This window comes from Phacochoerus africanus, chromosome 8 (assembly GCF_016906955.1).
Source record: "Phacochoerus africanus isolate WHEZ1 chromosome 8, ROS_Pafr_v1, whole genome shotgun sequence".
NCBI classification, from domain to species: Eukaryota; Metazoa; Chordata; class Mammalia; order Artiodactyla; family Suidae; genus Phacochoerus; species Phacochoerus africanus.
Window position 1 is genome coordinate 19,575,118 of NC_062551.1, and position 23,690 is coordinate 19,598,807.

The 23,690-nt window shown below is 54.5% G+C and overlaps 3 protein-coding genes across 4 annotated transcripts in view; 2 read left to right on the forward strand and 1 right to left on the reverse strand.

The window, feature by feature from the left end:
* The window catches only part of CNGB1 (cyclic nucleotide gated channel subunit beta 1), a 75,339-nt gene extending 65,415 nt beyond the window's left edge, over positions 1-9,924 (reverse strand). Inside the window, exons 1-10 of the mRNA XM_047791309.1 lie at positions 9,635-9,924; positions 7,603-7,760; positions 5,584-5,645; positions 5,073-5,141; positions 3,915-4,038; positions 3,766-3,808; positions 3,526-3,562; positions 1,902-1,977; positions 1,624-1,663; positions 1,100-1,259 (exon numbers count right to left, since the gene is read on the reverse strand). Of these exons, the coding sequence (XP_047647265.1) occupies positions 1,100-1,259; positions 1,624-1,663; positions 1,902-1,977; positions 3,526-3,562; positions 3,766-3,808; positions 3,915-4,038; positions 5,073-5,141; positions 5,584-5,645; positions 7,603-7,752 (761 nt within the window). The 5' untranslated portion in view covers positions 7,753-7,760; positions 9,635-9,924. The remainder of the gene's footprint in view (positions 1-1,099; positions 1,260-1,623; positions 1,664-1,901; positions 1,978-3,525; positions 3,563-3,765; positions 3,809-3,914; positions 4,039-5,072; positions 5,142-5,583; positions 5,646-7,602; positions 7,761-9,634) is intronic.
* A 1,881-nt stretch (positions 9,925-11,805) lies between these two features.
* On the forward strand, positions 11,806-12,039 carry LOC125133923 (40S ribosomal protein S26-like). The gene has a single exon (XM_047792614.1). The coding sequence runs from the start codon at positions 11,806-11,808 to the stop codon at positions 12,037-12,039; it is 234 nt and encodes a 77-aa protein (XP_047648570.1).
* Positions 12,040-15,943: 3,904 nt separating this feature from the next.
* On the forward strand, positions 15,944-20,898 carry TEPP (testis, prostate and placenta expressed). 2 transcript variants are annotated; one of them, XM_047791327.1, is made up of 7 exons: positions 15,944-16,166; positions 17,686-17,747; positions 18,011-18,185; positions 18,613-18,674; positions 18,842-18,906; positions 19,253-19,285; positions 20,723-20,898. In XM_047791327.1, exons 1-7 carry the CDS (start codon positions 15,944-15,946, stop codon positions 20,751-20,753), a joined length of 651 nt encoding a protein of 216 aa, XP_047647283.1. In that variant the 3' UTR covers positions 20,754-20,898. The 2 variants fall into 2 exon arrangements, with proteins under 2 accessions (XP_047647283.1, XP_047647282.1); XM_047791326.1 differs by having other exon boundaries at positions 18,761-18,906; positions 20,723-20,895.
* The last annotated feature ends 2,792 nt before the right edge of the window (positions 20,899-23,690 follow it).

A 23,690-nucleotide genomic window follows, 5' to 3' on the forward strand; every position in this document is an offset into this window, starting at 1 on the left:
GGGCAGGAGCATTTAGGCATTTAGCAGTGACTCTTCCGATTTTATTTTACTTTGAGGGTCCCAGGCTAGGCGTCGAATTAGAGCTACAGCTGCCGGCTGACACCAGTCACACCAACACCAGATCCAGGCCATATACCTACAGCTCAGGGCAACCTACACCACAGCTCAGGGCAACGCCGGATCCTTAACCCACTGAGCGAGGCCAGGGATCGAACCTGAGTCCTCATGGATGCTAGTCGGGTTCACTAACCACTGAGCCACGGGAACTCCTCTATCCCAAATTTAAAGGGACGAACATTTCCATTTCCTCTGATTTACATGCACGTGAATGAAGTGATGCCTCTATAAGGCTCTTCATTGCAACAAGAGTGGAAACAACCCTAAATGGCCATGAATGGTTAAATAAATCTGGTGCATCTGTAACGAAGTCCAAAGTCCTATGCGGCCACTGAACGAATGGAGCAGACCTCTAGGTATAAAACCTCCTCTTGGAGTTCCTATCGTGGCTCAATGGTTAATGAACCTGACTAGTATCCATGAGGATGCGGGTTTGATCCCTGGCCCCGCTCAGTGGGTTAGGGATCCGGTGTTGCCGTGAGCTGTGGTGTAGGTCACAGACACAGCCCAGATCCTGCACCCCTGTGGCCGTGGCATAGGCTGGGAGCTGTAGCTCTGATTCAACCCCTAGCCTGGGAACCTCCATATGCCGTGGGTGTGGCCCTTAAAAAAAAAAGACAAAATAAATAAATAAGAACAGCAGTTATTAAAAATATTGAGTGTTCAAAATAAACATAAAAAAAAAACCTCCTCTAAGATAGATTTTCAGGTGAAAAAAAGTGAGAAACAGCATCCACAGGCAGCTGCTGCCAGTATGTGCCTTTCAAGAAAAATGTGCTGAGCGCTTGTCTGCAAGTGGAGCAGGAGGAGCTGCTTATGCAATTGCCTGGGGAGGGGCCACCAGAAACCCCTTTGAATTTACTCCCAGGTGCATGTGCTACTTTTCTCATTGAAAAGACTCCTTTGGGGAAGGTTGGGCGCTAGGCTGGGACCAGGTGCTGAGCATGCTGCTCATGGGAGGTCAAGCGTTTAGGGGGCTCACCTGGCAGAGTCCCCAGGCAGCGGCGGGGAGGAGGCCTGGATGTCGGGCTGGGGGTCTGGAGACGGCTCCTCCTCAGGCTTTGGGGGGTAGGGAGCAGGCAGGGAGGGGCTCTCCTGAGCCTGCTGCGTGGGCTTCATTTCCAAGGGGGGTCCTGGGGGCTCTGGGCAGCAGGGAGGGCAGGAGGGTGAGAACATGGCATGGCTCCATGTCACCCCTCAAGGGCACAGGGGGCCAAATTCAAGGTGCCAACGTGACTGAGGAGCCCCTTGGGACCACCCCAACTACCCCTTCATCAGACAGACTGGAGCCAAGGTGCAGAGACGAGGAGGGACTTGTCCAGGACCCCGCAATGCTGTCCCAGGCTACGGGTCTCCCAGGCTGGACTAGAGAAGGATTTCGGGACTCCCACAGCATCCTATCCCCTGCAAGCCCTGAACCCCTCCCCGAGCATCCTTCAGGGCCCAGTATCCCCAGCCCAGTCTGCAACCATCCCAGGCAGCCCTTCCCAGGTCCCCTCCCTGTACCTGGACCCAAGGCGGCATCTGCAGACTCGTCTCTCCAGCCCTGGGCCGTAAACAGGAAGTGAGGTCACAGAGGAGGAAGGCCCTGGTGGTCCTGGCCAGCCCACCCGGCCCACCCTTCCCCTGAATCCCCCGCCCATCATGCAGCCACTCCTCCCCATCAAGCCCCCTCCAGGGAGGAGAGCACCCTCCGTGGGCCCCGGGGTCGGGGCACACCTGCTGGAGTAGGTAGGCCCTTCCTGGGTGCTCAGCTGCCCGCTCCCCCCATTTCCTCAACTTACCTCAGAGGTTTTCAGGGGCTGAGGCAGCATTTTCTCCACATTCTGCTTGAACCACCTGAGCAGCCAGGGCCCGGGTCTGCAGAGGGGCCAGTAGTCAGCCAAACGACTTCAGGAGTGACCAGATACTCTGTCCCAACCACCTGCTGGGGTCACAAGCCTCCACCAGCCCTTCCTTGGCTCCCACTCTGCCCAGTGGGGACCCTGAACTGGATACTTTTAAGGGGCCCCCGGTGGTGGGGGGACGCCCACCCACCTCAAATTCTGAACGAGGGTTGGACAGGCTCTGGGGCCATAGGCCCAGCCTTGGCCTCATGGGTAGCAGACAAGAGTAGGTGCTGCATGGGGACCTGAATGCAGCATTCCTGTCTCCCCGTGACTGGGGCAAGTAGGTCTGGCTTTGTGGGTACATGAGCAATGCCATTGCACAGGGCCTCGAACTTAGAAGGGCCCATTTTTGGTTCATGCTCTGTTGTCACCATCTTAAACTCCTAATTTTTTTTTTTTTTTGGTCTTTTGTCTTTTTAGGGCCACAAGTGCGTGACAACTTCTAATATTTTTTAAATGAGTCCTGCATTTTTATGTTGCACCAGGACCCACAAATCATGCAGCTGGCCCTGGGGCGAAGGCAGGGTCCCCAGACCCACCAGGCCTCCAGGCAGCTCTGCCCTCTTTAGGGAGCTCCATGCTCCCAGGGGAACCCATTCCCCAGATCTGGCCCAAAGGAACGCTGGCAAATCCTCTGGATGCCTTCATCCTAAATCGCTTTACTGGTCTCACAAGTCAGCAGAGTGGCCCTGGGGACCCATGATCTGGGCAGCCTCCAGGGGACAAAGAAATAAAGAGCAAGCTGGCGCAATGAATGAATGAATGAGGTGTGTGATTGCATATATTCATCCATTCATTCATCTATTCATTCATCTCATCTGAGTCTCACGTCTCTGGGCAGGTACTGTGCTGGGTGTCAGGGGACCAGGCTCTGTGCTCAAGGACACGCAGTCTAAGGCAGGAAGGGACATGAATGTGTGACTCCGGATTTTCAGCCGAGGCGGCACACCGGAGGCTTCAGGTTTATTGGGGGTGGGGGCTCACGGTGTTTTTGAAAACTTTTCTGTGAATTGGCAATATCTACAAATTAAGGATTACGTAAAAACCTAAATTTCGAGCTTCTCTTGAAGAGGTGGTGGATCTGGTCACACTGGGCTGGCACTCCTGCAAGACAGAGGCCCCTCCCTGGAGAGGGACATGGGCTCCCCCATTTGCCACGGCCTCCTGCCTAGCCTGCACCCCCTCCCTCAGCTCTGAGAAGTCTGAAGCTGTTGCCAGCTGTGAGGCACCGCAGTGTCCCAGGCCCCGCCTCCGGGCTCCACACTGCGCCCCCCCCTACACAAAGCTTCTGTCTAAGGAGCCCATCTGCACCTCCTCCCCGTCCTCGGAAGGCGGCCCCCACCAGGGATCTCCCCGTAATCAGCACCGAAAGCCATAGGCAGCACTGGGCCCACTGTCCGCATTTGTGGGCAAGAAACGTGAGGTCCAGAAAAGATGAAGCACGTTCAAGGTCACGCACTGATGTGGATCCAGAGCCCACCCCACACACTACAGATGAGGCTCGGGGATGGGGACTCACCCAGCGTCTTGGGCCCTGGGGACCGCGTGGGGACCATCTGCAGAGGGAAGGAAGATGGTCAGCAGCAAGAGGCTGCCCTGAGCCCCCACGCCCCCCTCGGTCAGCCCAACTCAAGCCCAGGTTCAAACCCAGGCGCAGGCAGATGAGAGGCGCTGGCTCTGCGGACTCTTTCCGGGATGCAGGAGCCGACCCCACAGCCCCCAACCTCCCTGTGTGAAACCACCTGCCTCCTGGCCTTACCTGAGCCCCCAGTGCTGCAGTGCCCAAGGATCTGCGCTCCTGCCTGCCGCGACAGACAGACACAACATGGGCAGAGAGTCCAGGTGCACACAGCCTCTCTCCCGCCCCTTCCCTGCCCAACCTGCCTCAGCTCCCAGCCCTGGTAGTACCTGAGCTGGACCCTCCACGCAGGCAGCAGTGCTCTGGGTGGGCCCGCCGCCGTTGTGGACGGGCTGCGGGACAACCTTCTCCACGCCCTTCCTGAGCCAGGTCAACACCCAGCCGCTGGGACCGCTGTGGACAGAGATCCCGGTCTGCCCTCAACATGCCCAGCCCCTCCACAGCATCTAAAGAACTTGGTTTGGGAGATCCCGTCGTGGCTCAGCAGAAACGAATCAGACTAACATCCATGAGGACGCAGGTTCGATCCCTGGCCTCGCTCAGTGGGTTAAGGATCCAGCGTTGCCCTGAGCTGCGGTGTAGGTCGCAGATGCGGCTGGGATCCCATGTTACTGTGACAGTGGCATAGGCCGGCAGCAACAGCTCCGATTCAACCCTTAGCCTGGGAACCTCCATATGCCAAGAGTATGGCCCTAAAAAGCCAAAAAAAAAAAGAACTTGGTTTGAATCCCAAACCTCTATTTCCCCACTGTGACACCTCAGACACATCACCTCTCTCCTGTAGCCTTGAGTTCTTCTCTGGAAAATGGGGGACACCAACCCCTGGCGAGGCCAGGCATGCCCCATGCCATTCTCAGCACACTTCCCTCGCCCCCCCCACCCCCAGTCAAATAGTGAGTAAGAGCTGCTCTCTCGTCACCCTGCTGCCCCCTTAGCCTGGCTCCAGGGGGACCCCTCCTGCCCTTGGCATGTCTTGTGCTCTGGAAGGGTTGGGGGTTTTCTGTAGGGTGTTTCCTTGTGACGGCGGCTGATCAGCCTAAACTCGAGGGTCACAGACCCACTGTCCGAGGCCAGCCCCACTGCAGACACGCTCGCCTGGACGAGCACCAAGGGCAGAAAATGCTTGAGCTGTCTGGGGGATTTCATGGCAAAGTCTGGATTTCTGTCTCCATCGGGAACATCCAAAGCTCTGGCCAAACTGGCCCCGCGTTTCACCCAACCTCCAGTCCCCACTCCCCTTTTCCCTTGGTCATGTGGTCCACTTGGCCCAGGAGAACCCCCTTTCTGCCTGGAGCTCCCCTCAGCCAATTCCCAAGAAGTCCTGGGCCTTTGCTTTGGCATGGCTGCAGACCTGCCTGCAGAGCACGGGGGCTCCCTAGCTGGGCGGGGGGGGGCTGGCTCTGGGCGAGGGGAGGGTGGCACGGTACCTGTTCACTTCGGGCACCACAGCAACCTGAGCCTGGAGGGATGTGGGCGGAGGAGGGGCAGCCTCCTGGCTTTCTGGAAAAGAGTCCCCCATTCTTAAGCACTGAAGCCTCAGAGGGGCCCATTTCTTTTCTTTTCTCTCTCTCTCTCTCTCTTTTTTTTTGGGGGGGGGGCTATACTGGAGGCATATGGAAGTTCCTAGGGCCAGGGATCGAATCCAAGCTGCAGCCGTGGCAACGCCAGATCCTTAACCAGCTGCACCACAGCAGGTACTCCCAGAAAGGCCCATTTCTATCCTACTGGGGAGGTCAAGTCAGAAGCAGAAAAGAGGGGAGAACCTTAAGGGAGTCAGAAGCCTGGGGTTCAAGCTCAGCTCAGCTAAAAAGTGCCCTTGGCTTCCCTCTGAGTCTCAGTTTCTTCATCTGTTAAGTGGACCTGCCAGCCTCCTGAACCACTACAAGGCTCCACCCATCCCCCACACTCCCCGCCAGCCGCCAGCCGGGCTTCCAGCACTCACCCTGAGGGCCCTGATCAGCTGCAGCCTCTTCCGTCCCCTTGCAGGGCTCCGCAGGTGGCTGGAGGGTTCAAACAGACCTGGGTCAGGCCTCAGTGAGATCAGCCTGTTTCAGCCGAGACTCACGACTGACTCCACCCCACCCCACGCCCCACCGGACCAAACAGCTCTATTCTCACAGTTATCTCTGTAAATCCTGGTGCCCTGTCCCTCCACCTGGGACACGTCCTCCTTCCCAGGCCCAGAGGCCCCTTATCCAGGACTGGGCCCTCACACCTCCTACAGGGTGCCCTCCAGGCCTATCACATCCCCTAGGATGCTGCCCGCTCCAGTGGCCTGAAAGGAGGGAGGAAGTTTAGAGAGTTAAGAGGCCTTGGGGCAACTGAGGGGAGGAGGAGGGGAGAGGGGCCCACCCCAGGCCCCAGCCAGCGGGATCCGTCTCCGTCTCAGTCTCGGGCACCAAACCTCCCACCCCCTGCAGAGCCTCTGCCTCTGCCTCTCATCTGCCTCTGCAGCGGCGCCTCCTGCTGCTGTGTGCACGTGTGTGCATGGACAAGCATGCATGTGCGTACAGACACACTAGCATGAGTGCACGCGGACACTAATCCACTCACTCTCACATACATCTACACACACACATAAGCACATGCGTATACAGATAGTAACACAAAGACACAGTGTATACACACGTGCACATATACACGGGCTGATGCGAAAATAAATGCATCTCCTCACTCGTGGGTGGGTACACGTAAGACACAAAGCACATGGGATACACATTTGCATGTGCACACATGTCCCCCACAGGGACATGTGCATGTAGGCACACGCCAACTTGTGTAAATACACATGTGCAGCAGGCCTACAGAGGCACACATATGCAAATGCCTGCAAGTGTACAGACACAGACACACAAACATGAATATGCACACGCATGCGTTTGCCTGTGTACACAGATATTCGTATGCACACATGACATGTATATGCTCAGTCACCTAAACATAGGCAGGTACACACATATGCATATGCACTGACACACGAACATAAATATATCATATGTTCATCAACACACAAATACACAAATGTGCACACAGGCACAGAAGCACAGAGTCTTTATCTATACAAACACGCAGGCCCATACAAATAGGTCTGTACACGCACGCACAGATAAGCAAACACGAGCACACGTGCATACATGCACATGAAATCACTCACAGACTCAGAAACACACTTAAATACACTAGCATGTCACACATACACTTGAAACTACAGACACACGAATGCACATACACATTAATACACATATGCATGTATGTGCGTGCGTATGTGTGCACACGCAGCTGTGAGTCAGCACATGTATTCGTGTGCGCACACTCTGCTAACACACACGCATGCACAAATATACCATCAGAGCACAAGGAGCACATGGATGCTCAAAATGTGGTCCATGAACCAGCGTCAACCAGCGGACTTAGTGGCCCACGTGATCACGCCGTCTGCGGCAGGTTGTGTATCCACCCACTGCTTCCCTTCTCACGAGAGTCTCACTGCCAAACAAATGCCAACTGAACTGAGTTCCACAGCGGCTTTACACCTGGCCAGTTTCTGACCTCATCTTGGACCGGTAACAAACAGTTCATGGACTGGCTCTTTGGGGAGCTCTGTTCTAGACTCTAAAGGATGGCAACCAAGGGCCGGTGGGCCAAACCCAGCCTATGGCTTGTTTTGTAAATAAAGTTTTATTGGGACACGGCCACGGACATTCATTCATTTACATATTGTCTGTGGCTGTTTTCACACTACAGTGGCAGAGTTGAGGAATTAACAGAGCTGGCCTGACCTACAAGGCCTAAAACATTCACTCCCTGGCCATTTACGGAACCAGGAGACCCCCACGTTTCCTTCCGGCTCCAGGTTTCTCCGTCGTGGGAGGTCAGGTCCGTGGGGGCAGCTGACCCAAGCCGGGAATTCTCTGAGCTGCGAGGCCAGCCTGGCCTTCCTCACCCTCCAGTTCTTACCAGGGACTCTTCCTCTAGCTCCGTCTCCTCCAGGGCTGTTTCAGGCTCCAGCTCCAACTCTGGCTCTGGTTCCACCCCCGCCTCCTCTCTCCTGGTCTTCCGAGGGTTCCCCGGGGGCTGAGGCAGCACCCTCTGGACCCAGCTCAACATCCTGACACCTGTAAGGGACAGAGTCCTTAGGCCTCCCGGGAGTGCTCACAGTTGCCCACCACTGGTGGGCTGCTTTTGTGGGTTACACATTTCCCTTGTCTTTCACCATCTTTGTTTTTTTTATTTTTTATTTTTCTCTTTTCAGGGCCACACCTGCAGCACCTGGAGGTTCCCACTCTAGGGTTCGAATCGGAGCTGTAGCCACCGGCCTACGCCACAGCCACAGCAACGCGGGATCACAGCCACAGCAACGCGGGATCCGAGCCACATCTGACACCTACACCAGAGGTCACAGCAACGCCAGGTCTTTAACCCACTGAGCGAGCCCAGGGATCCAACCTACGTCCTCATGGATGCTAGTGGGATTCGTTTCCACTGAGCCACAACAGGAACTCCATCTTTCACCATCTTTAAAAACACTTTTGCAATTACACTTCCAAGTATGCACTTTATAGAAATACTCAAGCCCACACACATGTATAAAGAGTCTGGTCACAATAGCATTAGAGCAAAAGATAAGACATATCCAAATCCGTCAGGAGGAGACCAGTTATTGGAAAGTATCTAACTGCTTATTTGTAAGAGGGGCATAGATTAAATAAATTGTAATAATCCAAAAATGGAATATTATGGAGCCATCCCCATTTTTTTTTTTTTTTTGCTTTTTTAGGGCAGCACTAGCTCAGCCTGGCTCAGCCACCAAAAATGTGACCTTCGGCCAGATATGACCCCTTTGGTCTTTCATTTCCTTGTTGGGCGGGGGGTATAGTCACTGATATCCAAGGTTGGTGGAGCCCAAGACCTCACATTTAGGAAGGCGGATTCCACCGTCCCCAGCCAGCCACCGACAGCCCCACAGCCGTGATCGCCTGATCCTTATTCTCACCACCTCCCCCTACTCAGCCTCAGTAAAATAGGCGTTTTCATCCTATTTTACAGCTAAGGAAGGGGTGGCACAGAGAGGTCAGTAGACTTGCCCAAAGCGACACAGCCAGTAAGTGGCCAAGCCGCATGTGCACGCAGGTCTGCCCGACCTCAGGTGTCCCACAGCCACTCTGGTGGTTCTGACATTTGCCAAGGGTGAGGTTCCTCTGCAGCCGGTCCTGTAAGCCCTTTCCCAGCAGGCAGCAATTCTGGCTTGTGTTTGCGAACCTTCTGGAAAAGACTAGGGAAGGCTTCCCCGCTCCCAGTTTTCCTTCTTCCCCAGCCCTCTCCTCCTGGAATGAGACACTCGCAGGTCCCTCCTATCTTTCCTCTGATTCCACATGGATGAGGGAGGCTCAGGCGAGGAGGGGGGGGCCTGGGAGTGGTAGCCCAGGGCAATGATGGTGCTCGGAGACCAGCCCTTCAAAATCATCTGGGGAGCTAGGGAAAAATACAGATTCCTAGGCCCCTGAAAACCCACTGAGGGACATGGAATGTGCGTTTCATAAGCTGCCTCGACGATTCACCAAGTCGTGAGTCCCACGGGGGAAGAGGGAAGGCTCAGATGTCCAGCCCTGCCGGCTTCTCCGTGTCTAAGTGCCTTGCTCGGGAGTTCCCATCGTGGCACAGTGGTTAGCGAATCCGACTAGGAACCATGAGGTTGCGGGTTCGGTCCCTGCCCTTGCTCAGTGGGTTAACGATCCGGCGTTGCCGTGAGCTGTGGTGTAGGTGGCAGACGCGGCTCGGATCCCGCGTTGCTGCGGCTCTGGCGTAGGCCGGTGGCTACAGCTCCGATTCGACCCCTAGCCTGGGAACCTCCATATGCCGCGGGAGCGGCCCAAGAAATAGCAAAAAGACAAAAACAAACAAACAAACAAACTAAGTGCCTTGCTGGGAGGACAGCACAGAGGGGGTCCCAGCAGGGGTCCCACCCAGCCTCCACCTCACCCTGAGTTACCTGCTCAGATGCCGTCCCGTCCTCCAGCCAGGAGCTGCCTCTTCCTGCTTCTCTCAGCCGGCCTCTCGCACAGAGCGGGGATTAATTGGCGGCAGGCGGCAGCCGGGGCCGTGTGCAAAGGATTAGGAGGTGCCCAACAGGGTGGGGAGGTGGCGGTGAAGAGAGGAATTGGATGCTGAGGGAGCCTCAACCCCTCAACCCCCAGGGCCAGCAGGGATCTGGGCCCCAGAGAAGGAGCCCCCACATGGCCCTGGTGTGGGGCACCATGAGCTGCCAGGGGACCTGGTTGCCCACATACCTTGGCCAACCCACAGAGTGGCTGATGGGAGAATGATGGATTGGAGTCTCCAAGTGATTCTGGGAGACTCTTCAAGGTGGCTTGTCACCTCTCAGTCAGCAGTGGCAGGAGGCACGCCCCAGCTCCCCAGCCCCAAAGCAGGGACTCGAGCAGAGTCCTTCTGTACCAGACTCTCCGGCAGCCTGGGCAAGGCCTGAGCAGCCCTTGTCTTGGCATCGGCCAGAAAGGCTGTGGCCCCAGGGCTGGGCCTTTAGGGAGGATCAAGGACTGATCGATGACGGACACCCTCTGATCTGGCCCCCCCGACCTCAGGCCGGACTTTAGAGGGGAGATGGTGACCTCGGGGGAGAGGGGGAGAGGACAGAGCCCCAGCTTAAAGGGGCTCAAGGAGGCAACAGGACACGGGTGGGGGCGGGGCAGTGGGCTGTTCTGCAAAGGGGCAGGGACTCAACGTGAGTCCCGACATCTCCCCAGCTTGCCTACGTGCCAGGCAGAGTGCCAGCCTTGGCACATTGAGAAAGACAGACATAGGACCTATCCTCACAGAACTTACTCTCCAACATAGAATTCAGAAATCAAAAAGACTGATGATGCGTAAAGACATACTGCAAATATACCGAGTGCCATGAAAGAAACACACGGGACAAAGACATGCATAAGGTGGTGGGCAGTAGGTGCCTCTATGAGGAGGTAAATTTTTATGTGTGTGTCTTTTTAGGGCCGCACCCTTGGCCTATGGAGGTTCCCAGGCTAGGGGTCGAATCAGAGCCATAGCCGCCAGCCTACACCACAGCCACAGCAATGCCAGATCTGAACTGCATCTGTGACCTACACCATAGCTCACAACCACGCCGGATCCTTAGCCCACTGAGCGAGGCCAGGGATCGAACCTGCGTCCTCATGGCCTAGTCAGATTCATTTCCACTAAGCCACGACGGGAACTCCAAGGAGGAAGATATTTGAGCTGAGATGTAAGATCGGAATGAATGGTGTTCCAGGCAGAGGACACGGCACAGGTAAATAAAGGTCCTGAGGTTGGAATGAGCTTGGAGGCACCTAAAGAACAGAGAGGGGGCTGGGGTGTTAGCGGATGTAGGGGAGGGTGGTGGGAGATGGGATCCAGGACAGATCATGTAGGGCCTGTAAGCCGTGGTCAGAAGATTGGCTTTTAGCCGATGGGCCATGGAAGCCCATGATGGTTTAGGACAGGGTCCGGACACGATCTGCAGGGCTGTTGTGCAGTGGCCAGGCATGGAAGCAGGGACTGGTCATGAGGTAACGGAGGAATAAACCAATTTGTGACTGGATGACTCCTGGGCTCTCCTTCCTGTGCCAGACCTCTGATATGCAAACCCCGCCCCACCAAAAAAAGGCAACTGGGTTGGGAGAATATCCTCTGTGACAACAGGTCAAACGCCAGTGGCAGAGCTCAAGGTGGCCCTTGCGCCTGCTCCTTCAAGCAGGCATCCAAGAGGAAAGGTGCCAGAGCTGGCAAGAGGTGTGTGGGGGGGTTCATCTGGGGTTTGGGAGAGTGGACTGGAGATAGAAAGTTTGGTGGCATCAACTCCGCTTGAAAATGATGCTTAAAGGCATTCCCATTGTGGTGCAGTGGAAACAAACCCGACTAGTATGCATGAAGAGGCAAGTTCAATCCCTGGCCTCGCTCAGTGGGTTAAGGATCCAGCATTGCCGTGAGCTGTGGTGTATGTCGCAGAGGCAGCTTGAATCCCGCATTGCAGGATCCCTAGCCTGGGAACCTCCACATGTAGCAGGTGTGGCCCTAAAAAGCAGAAAAAAACTCTCCTGCGACGTCACTCCCAAGATGACCAAGAAAAGAAGGAACAATGGCCATGCCAAAAAGGGCTGAGGCCACATGCAGCCTATTCACTGCACCAACTGTGCCCGATGCGTGCCCGAGGATAAGGCCTTTGAGAAGTTCATCATTCGAAACATTGTAGAGGCCGCAGCGGTCGGGGACATTTCTGAAGTGAGTGTTTTCGATGCCTATGTGCTTCCCAAGCTGTACGTGAAACGACATTATTGCGAGAGTTGTGCCATTCACAGCAAGGTAATCAGGAATCGTTCTCGGGAAGCCCAGAAGGTTTGAACATCTCCACCCCGATTTAGACCTACAGGTGCTGCCCTGCGACCTCCACCAAAGTGCATGTAAGGAGATGAGTCCTTAGAGACTAAAGGAATTCTATATTTTCAAAAGACAATAAAATGGAGATTATACGGAAAAGAAAAGGAAATTATGCTCAGGAGTTCCCGTCGTGGAGCAGTGGTTAACGAATCCGACTAGGAACCATGAGGTTGCGGGTTCGTTCCCTGGCCTCGCTCAGTGGGTTAAGGATCCGGCGTTGCCATGAGCTGTGGTGTAGGTCGCAGACATGGCTCGGATCCTGCGGTGCTGTGGCTCTGGCATTGGACAGTGGCTACAGCTTTGTTTAGACCCCTAGCCTGGGAACCTCCGTATGCCATGGGAGCGGCCCTAGAAAAGGCAAAAAGACAAAAAAAAAAAAAGAAAAAAAAAGAAAAGAAAAGAAAAAAGAAAGAAAGAAAGAAAATTATGCTCAAAGCTACAGGACTGATGGACTCCAACGTAAAGAGGAGAAGGACCAAATATGGTATCCGAGGCCTCTGGCACATTTTGAGACTGGGAAGAGGACAAGCTGGGAAAGGAAACGGAGGAGCTGGGGAGGGAGCGGGAGAACCAGGACATGGGTGAGTGTGTGGGGGAAGGAGCGGTCACACGGGACCACCGTGGGCGTGGAGGCTGACCCGCGCCCCCAGACCTGGTAGCATGGAGGCAGAGGAGCCCTGGGAAGTGGGCAGAGTCAGGTGGCCCTGGGTGGAGGATCATGGGCTCGAGGGTGAGGAAAATGAACAACCCTCAGCCACAACCCAGTTAGATGACTCTCATGTGCATATATATACACGGAGGGAAAGAAGTCGGACTCAAAAGACCCCAATGGTCCACGCACACAAAGCTCACAAAGGGCACAGTTAGCCTGTCTTGTCTATGCTGCAAACGTATGTAGCAAACCTACAAAAAAAGCAGTGGTTACACTGTGCAGCCAGGAGAAGAGTTATTTCTTGCGGGGTTGGGACTAGGAATGTGGGATCCGAGCCGCATCTGCGACCTACACCACAGCTCACAGCAACGCCGGATCCTTAACCCACTGAGTAAGGCCAGGGATCGAATCTGCAACCTCATGGTTCCTAGTCAGATTCGTTAACCACTGCACCACAACGGGAACTCCTGTAGTAGTATTATTTACATGCCATAAAATTCAGCTGTTTTAAGTGTACAACTCCATAATTTTTAGTAAACTGACCGAGCTACACAACTCACGGCACCTGGCTTTAGAACATTTCCATCCCCAATAAGGCCCCTCAGGCTTGTTTAGAATTGCCCCCTCATTCAGCCCCAGGCAACAGCTAATCTGCTTCCTGTCTCTAAAGATGTGCCTTTTCTGGACATTGTATACAAATGGATTGCATAACACATGGAGGGTTTTTGTGTTTATACCACAGTCTGTTTATCCATCCAAGAGTCAATGGACACTTGTTTCCACATTTCGACTATTATAAATAATGCTGCTATGAACGTTTGCATGCCCGTCTTCGTATGGACATATATTTTCATTTCTCTTGGGACAATTCCTAGGAGCAGAAACGCTGGGTCATAAGGTAAATTTATGTTTCACGTTAAGAAACTGCTCACCATTTGACAAAGTTGCACCCGTGTCTTGATCTGACTGGTAGTTACATGGGGTCTCATATCAATTAAGAGTTACGTTATGTATGTATATACTTCTTGTGTTTTGTTATTTTTTTTAACCTTAAAAGAGCTAAAAAAAAAAAAAAAAAGAATTGCAGTGGGGTGATGAATGAAGCCAAGCCTGAGAAAGTTTTCTCTAAGGGGTGGGACGTGGGGGTGCTGTTCTGGGGGCTGGATGAAGCCCTGGAGGAGGAGCAACTAGGGAGCCAAATCCTACCTGAGGTCCCAAGGCCCATCAGCCTCCACACTTGGGCAGGTGTATGCAAAGCATATGCCAATATATGCAAATAAGTTAGAACCTCCCCAGGGTTTCCTCACCCGGGGGTCCATCTCCAGTGGTTGTGACCATGATGGTGGGTAGGCCCCAGGGCTTCAGGGTGCTGGGCTGAGGCTGTTATGACCTTGCTTTTGGGGAAGGCGGGAGGGAGGCTGCAGGCCTGCAGGGGGCTGGGGCTGGAGTATCACCTGCTAATCCCTGTCCTGCTGAGGCCACCACTCTCCCTGATCCCCTTATGCTGACCCTGGATCCTGGCTGCCAGTAATCTCCACCTCTGGAGACCCAAGGACTGGGCAGTGCCCTCTTCCCTGAGGCTTGCAAGGAGCGGAGGGCCCCTGCCAGTTCACAGTCACCCCTCATGGCAGGGCCCAGGGCCCCTGACTAACACTGATCGGAACTTTGAGGCCCAGAGAGAGCCAGTAACTCGTCTAGGGTCCCACAGCCCAGCCCTGGCCAGCCCTGCATAGCCACCCCCAGGGAGCCCCAGCTCCTTGTCCAACATTTCCCAACATGCCCAGCCTGTGCCGAGACCCATGAGACAGCCACCTCCAGGAAGTCTGAAAGGGGAGCTAGTGCAAGGACCCCTGGCAGCAGGCTCTTCTCCTCAAAGCCCGCAATTGCCAGGGTTGCCGGGGAGCTGGTGCCCTCACAATCAGCCTGCCATGGCCATTGTCTCGGCAGAATGTTCCATTATTCTCCTACTGTCTCACAAGGCACTGGGGCTCAGCCCATCTCCCTGCCGCTTTTCCTGTTGAGCAGTCAGAAAGCAGAAAATCCTCATACGCCTGCGCACCTCGGGCCCTCAGCCTGCCGGTGAGGTACCCACGACAGTGGGTCAGGAGCAAGGGCTCCTCCCTTGGCCCTCCCCCCATGGCCCACTTCCCTGCCCCTCCCCATGCAGGCCCAGCCCCTGAGGCGGCTTTCCCTCCACTGCATGCCCTGTCCCTGCTCCTCCATGGCCCAAGGTCCTCTTTCTTCCTGCCTACCTCCCTACCGCCGGCCCCCATCTCTCAGCTCTAACTGCGGTCAACCTGACTCAACAAATTCTCACTAAAGCTGAAATGACTGAAAGGCTCTGGGAATATCTGCTATTTAAAGGGAAGTGTTGGCAGAGCTCCCACTGTGGCTCAGCAGGTTATGAACCCGACTAGTATCCATTAGGATATGGTTTCAATCCCTGGCCTTGCTCAGTGGGTTAAGGATCTGGTGTTGCCATGAGCTGTAGTGGAGGTCACAGATGTGGCTCTGGATATGGTGTTGCTGTGGCTATGACATAAGCCAGCAGCCGCAGCTCCGATTTGACCCCTAGCCTGGGAACTTCCACATGCTGCAGTTGTGGCCTTTAAAAAAAAAAAGGAAACATTGGGGGTATTTTTCTGGTGGCCTATGTTTAGGATCCATCAGTTGTCATTGCTGTGGTGTGGTTTGATCCCTGGGCTGGGAACTTCCACCTGCTTCAGAGTACAGCCAAATAGATAAATGAATACAAGGAAGCGCTGGGGAACCAGCCATAGATTTCTCATTCATATCTATCACATCTCTCCCTTTAAAACCTTTCTATGTCTCCCTGTAGAGTTTTGAGTAAATGCCAGATACCTTAGCTCAGGCCCAAAGTCCATAATTAGTTACCCAGAAGCAGAATGAGCTAAATTCTAAACCCACCTGCTTATTACTGAAGAAGAGACACAAATGCCGTGTCTGTTAGAACATTCCCTAAATGCCCCAACCCCAGCCTCCCCAGACACCCCCCCATACTGACCTCTGCCAGGGCCCTTAGCACATCGTGTGTGTGTGTGTGTGTGTGTGTGTGTGTGTCCCCGACTCCATCACAGCTCCAGGCACACAGTAGGTGCTCAGTAAGTGTTGGATGAATGGACAAGTCAGCACTGGCCAAGGTTGTGTTCCCACACTGAAGGATGTCCCGCCTGGGCTTGTCTCTGCCCCCCAGCCATGGCCCGCATCCTCGACCTGGTGCCCTGGGAAGATGGTTCCACGCACGTGTACGCGTCCCCGGCCATCCTGCTGCCCATGGGGCGGCAGCGCAACCAGCTGGCCGGTGTGAAGCAGCAGCTCTACCACCCAAACCTGCCCAGCCTGCGCCGCATGGACATGGACTCCGTCAGGGCCTGCCTCTCCGACGAGCACTGCCAGTCCACCACCTACTGCTGCAAAGGTCAGGCCACCCGGCCGCCACTGGCATGGCCCTCTGGGCCTTAGGGGATGGCACAGGTGGCTTGGAGAGAGATCTCAGAGGGAGGAACCATGAGTGGCAGGTGAAAGAGCTAAAGGGACTAGTCCCAGCTCTGCTCCTTCCTGCCTGGGAAACCTCCATGCCTGAGCCTCTGTTTCCTTATCAGTAAAATGGTGATGCTAAGAGGGACTGCCTCTCAGGGCTATTGTGAGGTTAAAATGAGTTTAAGGCATGAAAAGCACATAATATGTGCTCAACAATAATGTTGTTATTATTATTGTTAATGGAGAGAGAATTGTGCAGAGGTCAGCAGTTGCAGGCAGAGTAGGAAGAAGAGCAGTAATAACTTCTGCCCAATCATCTCTCCCTTTGAAAAAAGGAAGAGAACACTTGTCATGAGAGGTGGCATGTGAGCCTTTGGGGTAAAGGGCCACTCGGGCCCAGGAAGAACCCTGCATCGACTGAGAAGCTTATGGACACCACTTATGCAGATGGTTTATCCATTTTTTTCTCTCCTTTTCTCCTATTTTGTCTTATTTTACTTTGACTTGATTTCTAGGAACTCTTTTCTTTCTTTCTTTCTTTCTTTCTTTCTTTCTTTCTTTCTTTCTTTCTTTCTCTCTCTCTCTCTCTCTCTCTCTCTCTCACTCTCTCTTTCTTTCTTTCTTTCTTTCTTTCTGGAGACACTCATGGTTCGGGTAAGTTCCCAAGCCAGGAACTGAACCTGTGCCACAGCATCAACCCAAGCCACTGCAGTGACAATGCTGGATCTTTAACCTCGTGCGCCACCGGGGAATTCAGCAGGAGCTCTCTTAACGTTAGAGAAATTGCACCTCATCTGCAAAATAAGTGGAAATATTTTTTCCCATTCATCTTCCCTTGTGTTTGCTTACGCTGCCATGCAGAGTTTATTTCCACGTAGTCCAAATTATCAGTATTTTCTTTACCTGATTTTGAATGAAAGACTCCCCCACCCCAAGATTATAAAGAAAGTTACATCTTTTCTCCTAGTACTTCTATGGTCTTGTTTTGTTACATTGAAATCTTTGATCTATTTGGAGTTTATTCTGTTGTAAGGGGTGTGCTGTTGGAATCTACTTGATCATATATATATATATATATAGTTGTCTAGTATTTCAAAAACTTTTTTTTTTTGGTCTTTTTGCTATTTCTTTGGGCCACTCCCACGGCATATGGAGGTTCCCAGGCTAGGGGTCGAATTGGAGCTACAGCTGCCGTCCTACACCACAGCCACAGCAACGGGGGATCCTAGCCTCTTCTGCAACCTACACCACAGCTCATGGCAACGCCAGATCGTTAACCCACTGAGCAAGGGCAGGGACTGAACCCGCAACTTCATGGTTCCTAGTCGGATTCGTTAACCACTGTGCCACGACGAGAACTCCTCAAAAACTTTCTAGAGCTCTGTGGACAAAACCTCTCCTGTGTGGGCCTGCGACCTCTGGTGGAGCCCTCTTCTCCCTTTCTCTTTCTCCTTCAGATGACTTTGACAACGCCCACTTCACGCTGCTCGGTGTTCCCAACAAACCCCTGCAGAGCTTGGTGAGTATCCGTTGCCCCTGGCCTGGGTTTGCTCTGGGGAGAGGGCCTGAAGGTTCTCTGTGCACCCAGCCCAAGCATCTCGGGTCCTGGGCTCCGCTCGGCGCACTTCCTCAGCTGCCTGCTTGGGACCCCGCTCCCTTCCGATCTCCTTCAGGGGCTTCGTGGACCCCACCCGAGCCAAATGAGCCACGTGTCAGCTCCCGCCTAAGGGGTGGTCTCAGTTGCCCCCCACCCCGGGTCCCTGACTGCCTTCGTCTTGGCAGGACATCACGGCCACTGGCCGGAGGGTCCGAAACAGGTGCCGCGAGGGAAAGCTATCGCCCATCGCGCCAGGCATCAGCCAGGTCGGCTGGCCCTGCTTCACGCGCGCCATCGAAGACTGGTCCCGCTTCGTGTCCTCTGCTGGCGAGTTCAGGCTGCCCTGCCTCGGCAAGAGGGGTCAGTCTACCGGCGCGGACGATGCCCTAGGGCGGGAGAGCTAACCGAGCTGCTGGGTCCCCGGAGCCGGGACCCCGAGTGCTGACCGCGGGCGGGGAGCGTCAGGGGTGGGCTCGGACAAAGACTGGGCGGGAAAGCTAGGAGCATCTGGGGTACTCAGAGCGCGCTGGACCCGGACAGACTGAGGTTCGAAGAAGCGGATCCTGTCTCGGGGAGGGGGCGGGGCCAGGTCCCAGCGGGGGAGAGTCTGTGTGGCGGAGGCGGAGAGCAGGGTTGTTTCTGGGACCAGCCGAGCTTGGTCTGGAGGCGGGACTGGTCCTAGGAGCAAGCGTGGGCGTGGCTTGATCTAGGGGCGGGGCTCAGGTAAGATAGGGGGCGGGGCTTGCTCCGGGCCGCGGCGAGCAGTAGATGGGCTCTCTCTTCGCAGTCGAGAGTTTCAGCGGTTACGCGGTGCGGTACCTGAAGCCGGAGGTGACCCAGAACTGGCGGGTAGGAAGGGCTGCGTGCTGACCTGTTCCTGGGGGCGCGGGAGTGGGGGTTTCCCAGGGACCAGGGCCAAGATCCCCGACAGTCAGCGCTCCGTTGGGCTTGGGCAGTGGAGTCCATGTCCCCCTGCTCAAAGGATCCCCCTCCCATCCTTCTGCCCCCACCCCCAGTTCTGTCTTAACCAGAATCCCAGCCTGGACCGTTATGGACAGAAACCCCTGCCTTTCGACACCCTGTAAGTGACCCCACAAGCCCCGGGACCCCATACCTGGAGGAAGGAGGGTGGCGTTTTGCCTGCTTTCACCATGCCTCGTGGCCCTTGAAAATGTGCCACCTAGGAAGAATTGATTGGCTCCAATACACCAAAAGAAAATTGCAATTTCAACATGAACAAATGTTTAATTCTTACCAAACGGAGCATCCTGCTCTCCAGCCCCTAGCAACTCCACCCTTTCAGAGCAGAAGCGTTAAGGTTGGGCGAAGGTGCAGCATAATCCTAGTGGGATGTGCCTTGCAACATGATTCTTCACAGAGAGGGTCACCCTTGTCCATTTGGCCTTACCCTCCTTTCTCTTTTGCAGTAATGCTTTCCGACGCTTCTCCTCGAAGTACAGGTAGGGCTCTAAATAAGGATTGGGGGAAGTGACCCTGCCCCTGCCCCACATCTGGCCACGCCCTGCATCCGCCCTCGAGGGAGGGCCCAAGGGCTCAGGCGGTTCTCAGACCCCTCTCCAGTCGTGGGGCCTCGCGAGGGTGGCACCAGGGGTTTGGTACCCAACTGGGTGATGTCCGTGGGGCATAAAGGGCTTGGCTCTGGTGAGATCCGTGTCAGGCAAAAGCGCAGCCCACGGGGAGGTGGAGGGAGCTGAGTGCACATCCCTCCCGATTTGGCCACTGGCGCTGGGGGATTGGGAATGGGAGGGTTGTTACCTGGGAGAAGAACAGGGGCTGGAAGAGTAAACAGGCATATAAGAAATACGATGGAAAGAGCCAAGCATTTGCCTTCCAGGAAGTGGGTAAGGCGGTAAGGGCTGGGGCCAGCGTTTCCAGCAGGAGAGTGCAAGCTACTCCAGCACCATCATAATGTGGCCATCTCCCACCTCTCCAGCCCCACTGCCTGCACTTCAGGCACTTCAGTACCAGACTCCTGGGTGCAAGCCAAACCACCAGTAAAACCAAGCCCTCCACGTCTTCGCTTGTGCTGCTTTGGCTCCTAGATGATCCTTCCTTCTCTGCCTGAAAAACTCCTCCTTCCTCTTTAAAGCCCACCCCAGGTGTCCCATCTTCCCTGAGGCCTTCCTCTGCCTCTCCCCTCCAGCTGAGCCCCGCTCCTGTGTGTCACCACATGAGCATCCCTCTCTTAGAGCCCGCAGACTATTGCATTATAATTGATGGAAAGGCTGCCTCCTCTCACCCACCCTGTGCACTCAGGCAACTGCTCTCTGGTTTCCTGCTGCTCTATCAGGTCTGCCAGAGTGGGTCCACTACAAGATTGAAAACTGGAGTTCCCGTCGTGGCGCAGTGGTTAACGAATCCGACTAGGAACCATGAGGTTTCGGGTTTGGTCCCTGCCCTTGCTCAGTGGGTTAACGATCCGGCGTTGCCGTGAGCTGTGGTGTAGGTTGCAGACGCGGCTCGGATCCCGCGTTGCTGTGGCTCTGGCGTAGGCCGGTGGCTACAGCTCCGATTCAACCCCTAGCCTTGGAACCTCCATATGCCGCAGGAGCGGCCCAAGAAATAGCAACAACAACAACAACAACAAAAGACAAAAAAAAAAAAAAAGAAAAAAAAGATTGAAAACTGAGTAAAGCTCACAGGATATAAAGATGAGGCAAACTGAAAGTGGGGTTTGAAAGTCCAACAGACCAGCCAAAAATATATTAAAGGAAAGAAGGAGCCATTAAAAGCTCTTGAGCCATTGAGAGGCAGGCTGGAAGCTGTGTTTTCAGAGCCTTGAGGGCAGGAAGGTGGGTTTGTCCTAGAGAAGGACAGCCTGGCTTTTCCCCAGGACACCCTGGACGCCCTCATCTCAACCTTGTTTCTTTCCTCAGTCGTGTCAACTACCTGACCCCCTGGCATTAATCTGTGAAAAGGAGTTGACCCCCAGGCTGCCAGACAGTGCCACCTCAAGGCCCCCAGCAAGACAGAGAGTATATGGTGGCAGCACCCAACTCCTTAAGAGTTCAGCCTGACTGGAAATAAACCTTATGCTCCACAAGGAGGCACCAACACCTGTGTGTGTGTGTGTGTGTGTGTGTGTGTGTGTGTGTGTGTGTGTGTATTTCTGGGGCTGTAGGAGTCACAGGACCTCAGAATATCTTACCCTTAGCTGCCTCCTGCCAACCCCTGGAGGACTGGAGGGAGGGGCTGGTGCTGGGAAAGATGTCTCGTGGCCCCACGTAGAGAATCAGGGTCTAAGCCCCAGCGCCCAGCCAAGGGTGAGGTGCAGAGGCAGGACTGGGAATTAGGTTTTCTTTGTGCCCCTGTTCCCTGCATGTAGCCCTACAACCAAGCTCCTTCCACCTCAGACGCTGACCTTGAGCCCTAAAGAGAAAAGAGGGTCTCGAGAGGGATTTTTAGACAGCTCTCTCAGAAGCACTCGCCATACCAGTGTGTGCTGGGGGGCTTCCCTGGAAGAAGGGGATCAGGCCTTGGAGGGCTGGTCTCTGGCCTCTGTTCTCTGTGAAGCAGTAGAGTGTAGAAGTAAGATGAGGTGCCCGAGGCCACTCAGAGAAGAAAGATTCCTGCTTCCCAAAGCACTGCCAGTGAACATACTACATAAGCACAAATTATCAGCTCTGCCCGCAAAGCTTCAGAACTAGCCTTCGCCTGCCCACCAACCTGCAGAAAGGAGGCATCATGTCCTGGGGACAGCCATGGGCACTCCTGGGCCAGGTCCAGTAACCGGGCTCAAGGTTTTTTAGACACACACTAAAGAAGTGTGTCTTGGCACGGCTGGGGGTTAGAACAGCCAGCATCGGCCAGCATCAGCACCTTCCACATACCCCACCCCACCCACCCCACCTGTGGCCAGTCTGCAGGAACAGACCCAGATCTGGGTGGAGAGCTACCAAGCTCAAGAATTGTTTGAACAGGATTTCTGGTTCTAGGATCTGGGGCCTCTGGGGCCTCAGGGCCCAGGGATCCATGAGCTTTCTGAAATCGTGCAAAACTCTGTTCCACCCACATGTGCATTTTTGGTGGAAAGTCTCCTTGTTTTCCTCTGATCCTCAGGAGAGTCAGTGCCCACAAAGATTGGGAAACCCTGACTTACATCCTCCTCATCCCCTTCCACCAATATTTACCGAGCCCCTAGTGCATCCAAGCCTGCTCTCCAGCGGAAGGAAAGTAAAGAATTATACCACCTCTGGACTCCGTATTATACTGTTCAGAACCCACTGTCATGTGACCTATTAGCTCCTCCAGGCTTCATACCCCATAAGGACCTGGAGAGGGAGCAGAGCCAAAGCTACCTTATTGCCTAGATGGGGAAACTGAGGTCCCGACCAGGGAAAGCCTCCAGTCAAACCCAGGACCCAGGACTCAGAGCAAGTCCCAGCACTTGACACAAAGTCCACAGCTAGTCTGTGCTCAATATTTGTAGATTATTTCCCAGAATAGGGGTCTTTTGTTCAACCTTGGATAATAAACAAGGAAGTGAGTTGTGGTGGTGTCTGATATGCAGGCAGAGCCTGTCTCACAGACTCGAGGCTGATTTGCCTTTCTTTGCGGGGGGATGTGGAAGATCTTACCTTTACCCCAAGGTGAGGGCAGGAGACAGGAAAAGGAGGGGGAGTGGACAGGGAGTGATAAGCAGATCAAAGCCCCTTCCTCCTCGGAGGCCTGTCAAGGAGGTACCCAGCCTCCTGCCATTTTGTGTAGGAAGAAGCACTTTCCTGCCAGCCCCGGGGCAGTTCACCTGGACTGAACTTTGAGAAGGTGTCAGAGCCACATTTTTCAGCCCTGAGCATCCCCTTCGGGAACAACTCAGAGAGAGCTGATCTGCCCAAGGCTCATAGCAGGGATGCTGGAGTCCTGGCCTGCATGAGACAGAGCTCCAGAGAGCTGCTGGGACACCAGAGAGAATCAGGTGTCTGTGCGTTTTCTCCTGGCCCTGCTTCCCTAACACTGAATGGCTGGGCTCATCCCTCTGGGAATGTGGTCCAGCAGATATTTGCTGCCCCTCGCCTCCAGCCCTGTGCTGGGTGCTGGGATACAGACCAGCAGCCATGCCTGCCTGAGAGGTGCTTTTCTTCCAGTGGGACAGAGGCAGGCCCAGCTGATTTACACCTGCAAGCAGAACGTGAGAGTGTGGCTGCCCCTACCCCATGTTCCTCGAGCCCAGGAATTTGATTCGGTCCTTACCCACCAGTTTACATTGAATCCTGATTTTGTAGATATTAAAATGTGTGCCTGAGAACAAAGGAGACACGCGAACAAGCCTGATTTAGAATGTACTTGCTACTTTTTAAGTGCCAGGCAACTTTGCGGTCTCCAGAAAGTGGGCAATTTTAGACCATTTTACAGATGATAAAATAAGCTAGCCCATAGTCACAGAGATGGTGACTGGCTGAGCTAGGAATTGAAGCCAGCCTGTCTGACCCCTGAGCCTGGGGCCACCACACTCTACTGCCTTCCTGCTCAGAGAGAGATGCAAGCTAGGAGTGGCGGGGGCAGGGAACAGTGGGGACATTCCACCAGGGCTTAGAGAGAGGAGAAGTTCCACCAGCAAGTTCTCTGCAGGTGACAGTGGCAGAGTTGGAAATCCCACATGATGCAGAGAAGCCACCGAGCCTGGGCCACTGTCTCCTGTTCTCCAAGTCCCCTCAGCTCAAGGGGTTCTTGGCTCCTCTTAGGGGGCCTGTGAGAAATCCTCCCTGCAGCCTTTGCCTGGGGGACAGCCCAGCCTCCAGGATCTCACCTCCAGGCCTTCTTGGCCTGACCCCACATCCACTACCCTGGCCCTGGGCCTGGAAGCACCACCCCAACCCAGACCCCACTGCCAGGCTCCTTGCTGTT